The sequence below is a fragment of the Nelumbo lutea genome, chromosome 2 (assembly GCF_056320005.1).
Source record: "Nelumbo lutea isolate HS-2025 chromosome 2, American lotus-T2T, whole genome shotgun sequence".
Taxonomy (NCBI): Eukaryota; Viridiplantae; Streptophyta; class Magnoliopsida; order Proteales; family Nelumbonaceae; genus Nelumbo; species Nelumbo lutea.
The window spans coordinates 74,980,897-74,987,247 of record NC_142685.1 but is presented as its reverse complement, the minus strand read 5'-3'; the positions used below and the strand labels follow the sequence as shown (position 1 = coordinate 74,987,247).

Below are 6,351 nucleotides of genomic sequence, written 5' to 3'. Positions count from 1 at the left end.
ATGTTTTCCTGAAATGGCCTGTTGCTAGTGAAATTACCAACAAATAAACTAGAAGCCAATAAAAATGCATTCCTGTGACACAGATTTCCTTGAATACAAATATTCTATTAGATTAAGCTGGGGAAATATTACTTGTATTCCTCAGTTCTTAACAGAACATAGGGAACAAACCAAATTCTAGCATAGATCTACATGCTCACATAACATAACTCAGCTAGGTTCTGTCCTGTTTTAATTACTTTACAGAAATGGTGGTACATAAAAATTAGCCGACCCCATATAGTTGGGGCAAGGCTTAGATGATGATGATGATTATAGGATGATACACAAAATTACATATTATTTTAGGTACAGGTTTGGGGCTTTAAAACTGTTGGCCCTAATATAGTTAATGGTGTCTCACAACCAGTGTCAACAGGCCTTTTATTCAAAAAAGAAAATCATTTACATTGCCTTGCACTAAAATTTCTCACTGAAAGCATTTTTGTTAGTAGAGATTTTAATCTTCTAGAACCTGGTCCAGGCTTTAGAACTCCTAATTTCTCACCCTGTACACCTGAGCACATGCTGTATTTGTCTCCCCTCTTTGAACACCAACCACCAAATGTGAATTGCCCATGATGTCGTCTGAGAAGCTCACGATCAATCTTGTTAAGCACAGGATCACCTTGCTTGAACTTTCTTGCAAATGGGGCATTGCTCAGAATCATCCTTCTGTAATCTCTCAGTTCAAGAGTCCTTGGGTGCTGTTTTGGTGGGATGTCCCATGTGATGTAATGGAAATCATGGTTTACTGTGGTGTTCTTGTAGTCCTCAGAGTTGCAGATCAGTGTTTGGAAGTATCCTTCAGGAGATGAGACAAAATTAGTGTAATAGAGTAGAAGAGTTCTTGGCAGATTCTCCCAGCCTCCTATACAGTATTCTGCAAAAGATCGAGAGATTATTGTCCAAGCAGAACCTGAAAGGAGAGAAGGAATTAATCAACATTGTTGTGATGTCAATCCTGGCAAATAGAATTATCAAAGTAATTGCTTCGCAATATTTATGTGCTTAATTAAAACCAATTAAATTTCAGATGGTTTAAGCCATTCACAACCAATTAATGGAGCTAATTAATCTAAAGCAATGTAATCTTCTGTTTTTTATAATTTATTTATCCTCCTTTGACATAAACACAAAAATAGATTCATAGAGAAAATTTTCAACTCTTCTCTTCTAGGAAGCCAAAATTTTCAACTTTGTCGTAACAAACTGAAATTCCATCTCTTTACAGTGACATATAGGCAGAAAATGTTGATGGACCAGAAAATGGGTGCCATTCAGATTTAGGCGCTAGAGGTTGCTTAGGTGGGAGTGGGATCTACTGAAGGTCCTAACCCCTTTCATTATACTACGTAAATGAACTCAACATTGAATGGAGGTTAGACATGAAGATTTTCTTACAGAAGCCTTACATAATCCACTGTAAGTGCATAATCAGGTCCAACATATCACCATATACTAACCCTCTCAAACAGTGAACTATTGTCCTAAGGAAATACAATATAACAAAAATATGTTGAAGTTATAAAATTAAATTCCTATAATCTGTTCCTGGCCTAGCAGAGGCATGTGCACTCCACACCCATAATCTGAAGCACAGGCTATGGAATGTGACTTCCCTAGATTATGCAATCTGAGAAATATATAAATATATACAGTGTTTACTATCTTCTTAAATCCTAATAACACATTTGATTAATTAAATGTGTTCACAGGAGCAAAAACATCAAAAATCAGATTCATTACATCATATACTAAATGAAATTTCAGTGTATTTAACCCAAAATAGTGATGATAAATTTTTATCATGTATGTGTTGTATACTTGCAAATAACATGGAATATAGCTCCATAGAAATAGAAAAATACCATTGGGACAAACCTGTATACAGTTTGAAGGCAGTAGGAAGAGTCCTCCGTTTTATAACCCACCAGATCTCTGATTTATTCATACTATAAAGTCCAGGGTCTATGATGATTGGCTTTCCTCTCTTACTCCTACAGAGTTTGTAGTGATTCAAGATATTGATTAAACGCTATTTAATAAGTAGAACTACTGATATCAGTCAATTTAAGTAGAAGAGTAGACCAAGAAAATTAGGAGAATCTCTTACTGTTTCCAACCTAAGTGGCTGCTGTGCTGTATGAAATTAAGATCTCTAGGCAAGTTGGAGAAGGCATCGATCAGATCTGAGAAAAGGGTCATAAGCTATCCGATCAGAAAGGCAACCTATACTTCAAATAAGCACAGACAAATAGGAAAATAATCTGACTTACCTTACCATCTTGAGTGACTAAGGGATAGTCAGAGGCACTGAGATTGATAAACCAGTCCCATTTGCAAGTCCTCAGAAGCATCGCAATGGCATGGAGAGTAGTTGCGAGCATGGTGGGTCCTCTGTAAGTGACCAAATTCGGCTTCCCAACAATCCAAACATTATCGAATTGAGCGAAAACCGGGTTGCCGGAGACGAACTCAGCTAGTTCCAGATGCTCCATCTCCGGCGCACCATTGTCCATGTGGAGGAGGTAGTAATTTCCAGGGTGGTACAAGGCGAGAAGGGTGCGTTTTAGTTTCTCGACATCCCCTTCTGAAGCAGAGATCAGGTAAGCAAATGTGACAGGATATGGTTTGCCGGATTTTGGAAGGTGAACTGTGGTAATCGGCCGGAATCTGGAAATGGGTCCGCTTAGAAGTGTAGGGATGAAGAGAAGGGTGAAGAAAATTGAAGCTAGCAGGAAAGAGAACATGAATTCCTTGATACCCATTAAAAAGAACTTGCAGAGATTAATCACATAACCAGATGGACGGAGAGAAGTAGTTATCTCAAGGTGGTGGTACTCGAACTGTTGTTAATTGGAAGTGTTGGATGCTTTCTGCGGTGGGAAGCAATGAAAAGCATAGATTTCTCCTTTTTTTTTTTTTTCTCCTTTTTCTTTTGTAATAGGGAAAAAGATCATAGATTAGATCTTGGTTCGTGGCTTGGAAATAAGGGCCCATGTGACACTCCTTCACTTGGCAATTACTCTAAGGTCGGACAACCACCGCCTTAGGTGAGCTAAATTATCAACATGACACCACTTTTCAAGGATTTATGATCCTGCCGGTATCGAACCGGACCGGACGGTTGAATAAGAGAACCGGCGACCGTTTTGGTACGACAGTCATGGGCTCTAAGGAAGTGTTTGATTTGAAAGAAAATATAATAGAAAAGAAGGGAAAGGTATTACAATTATCAGGTCTAGTTAGTGTTCTATAATGTAAATGAGAAATTGGTGAGTGTGGAATATTGTATATCATATTCTGTGGTAAGGATCAATTCATACTATATTATCATTAATATTTGTTCTCAATTGTAGACAAAATTATATGGACAAAACTATTGATTCCATATATCTTACATATCTTACATACAACATATGAGATAATTTATGCAGTTAATCATGAATGAAATAACCATAATTTTATCCAAAAATAATTTAAAATAATAATGGATAAGAAAATTATTAATAAATATATTTTTTGTTTATGTCAATTATTAGAGGATAAAATGTATATAATATGAATAGATGTAATAGTGCAAAACCATTTTGGTTAACAAAAAAATAGTGACGAAAATAATTAAAAAGGGTCCAATGTTTAGAAAAATCATCATAATACTATCTTTGGTAATAAACAATTTAAATATAAATAAAAATATGTTAAACGATTAAATAAAATGAGGGTGGTTGGGTCAGTGTAACACAAGTGCCTTGCATTGAATGCTTCCTACAAACTGTCTTCACTATAGTGTGGTCCATCCACAATAAAATAATATTGGCAATGATAAATTGGGGTGGCCCATCTCTATCCATGCTATTTTGTGGGCAAGGACAGTCCACAAAAAAATATATGTTTTGTTCTATTGTAAATGGAACCAAAACAATCTCGTCCATGATATATTTACAAAACCAAACACCCCCTTAGATGTTAAAACGTACATTGGTAATAGGATCATCGGAGGTGGATTTGACCCCACCCGATCGGATAAAAGTTGAGTGTGATATTAATAAAAAATGCATATATAAAATATTATGATATTCTATAATTATATAGTTTGTATATATGTATAATTAAAATATATAATTTTTTATTCATTTATTTATTTTATATATGTAATCTATATATATATATATATATATATATAGTAAGACAGTCCACATCACCATGCTTCTCTTTGCTGTAAACCCCCTTCCTAATTTTCTGTTTTTCTGAATTTTTTATTTTTTAATTCCACATAATTGCCCATTGATAATTATATATTTTTGCAAAATTCAACATGAAATTATGTGGTAACAATATAAATTACAATTTTATGAATTATTCAATTTAAATGTTATTCAAATAATAAGAATGTAATATTAATTAAATATTTCAATAACTAGATATCTTAAATAAAAAACATAAAAAATATCTAAATAATTATACAACAAAATGTTTAATATTATGTAATAACATTAAAATAAATAAAATTCATATTAATATTAATTTCATACTTTACAAAATCAATAACGAATTGTTTAATAATAGTACTAATTATAATTTTACAAATTATTAAAATAAATATTTTAAAATTTTAAACAACTAAATAATATTGTAAAATTTAATAACGAATTGTTTAATAATAGTACACTTATTTAAATTAATAATTATTGAAAATAACTTTCAAAAAATTAATACTTATTAGTAACAATTTTACAATAATACTGTATATTCATTATATATTTATATATACTGAAATGAATATTTATTTTATTCTCAGTAAATATTTAATGTATTTTTTGATAAATATGTTTTCAATAATTATTTATAAATTTATTTTTTGTTTTGATATTTAATTTATTATGTTTTTTATTATAAATTTATTTTTAGTAATTATGTATTTTTATAATTTATTGATTAATAATTATTAAAGATTAAACGATTATTTGAGATTACACTAATTATTGACTAATTTCATATATTTTTAGTATTTATTGTATTTTTGTAATTATTATATTTTTATTAGATATCTATTGTATTTTCATTATAAATTTATTTCAATATATGTATATTTTTCTATAAAATTTCAATAATTATTGAAGATTAAACTATTGTTGTTTATTAAAGATTATATTATTAATTTAGCTGAAAGTAGGAGTGTTTGTCACCCAAAATTAACCTAGTCGGGTTAGGAGTTTGTCACCCAAAACCAATTGACCGTAAGTGAAAACCTACCAACTCAGGTTGTATCAATTTGGGTCTATTTTTGGTTTGGTTTGTTTGTTCAAAAGATTTAAACTTAAAAAATAAATTTAAATCTAATAAATTATAGTGGTATTATTAAAAAATAAATTTAAGAAATTAAATTTATGATATAAATTATTTTCATCTAAGAAATATGGGAATTTTCCCACATTCCCGTATTAAAAAATTATATTTAAAATATAAAATATATATCTATGGTCGGGTTGGTTCAGTTTTGATCAGTTTACAAATGACCAAACCAAAACTAATCTAATTTGGTCAAGTTGAAAAATTGTTAAGTTAAAATCAATCGAAAATACTAGAAAACCGACCAACTCAGATCGAATTCGATCAAATTGATTATTAAAAATTAAAATATAAAACAATTATATATTGTTATATATTGTTATTGTTTAACTTTCACTTAACAAAATCTGATTATATATAATATTATAATAGAGCAGAATCTGATTAATTTAGAATCTAATAAAAAATATGATATTTTGAATTTTGCATCAGTGGTCGTAGGAATCGATTGCACATCTATCATATTCGGATTTTAGAATTTGAATGATGGGATCGGGTTTCGATGTAATTCAATCCGACTGAATCCGGCCTTATTACATACAGCATACACTATTTGAATGGAAGAACCGGACCGATCGGTTAATCCATTAAACCATGACGAAATTAACTTAAATTTATGGATGGTGATATTGTATGTCTAGTATCACAAAATCATATGTTCCCTTGTGGAGGCATCGGCATTGACCACACGATTATGGGGGCCACGGGCCGGAAGTCAGAAGCAAATTGGCTTGGACCATGGAGTAATAGAAATTTGAGCCACGGCCTGACGGCACACCCATGAAGTGCGGTGAAATATTTAGTTTTTTTTTTTTAAATAATTTCAGGTAAATTTTAATTATGTAATTAAAATATTAATAGTGGAAGTGATGTCGGTTGAATACTGAAAATTGAAATTTTAGCGGAATGGTTGAGTGTCTTCCACTCATTGGGTTCTCGGAAAACGATGTTTGTGGT

At 31.2% G+C, this 6,351-nt stretch overlaps 1 protein-coding gene across 2 annotated transcripts; it reads right to left on the bottom strand.

The window, feature by feature from the left end:
• Positions 1-201: 201 nt before the first annotated feature.
• Positions 202-3,107, bottom strand: UNE7 (Core-2/I-branching beta-1,6-N-acetylglucosaminyltransferase family protein). Of its 2 annotated transcripts, none has more exons than XM_088973889.1 (4): positions 2,324-3,107; positions 2,156-2,231; positions 1,924-2,039; positions 202-958 (listed from the first exon to the last, which is right to left on the bottom strand). In XM_088973889.1, the coding sequence occupies exons 1-4, from the start codon at positions 2,808-2,810 to the stop codon at positions 441-443; spliced, it is 1,197 nt and encodes a 398-aa protein (XP_088830015.1). In that variant the 5' UTR covers positions 2,811-3,107; the 3' UTR covers positions 202-440. The 2 variants fall into 2 exon arrangements, with proteins under 2 accessions (XP_088830015.1, XP_088830016.1); XM_088973890.1 differs by having other exon boundaries at positions 202-922; positions 2,324-2,957.
• Between the last annotated feature and the right edge of the window lie 3,244 nt (positions 3,108-6,351).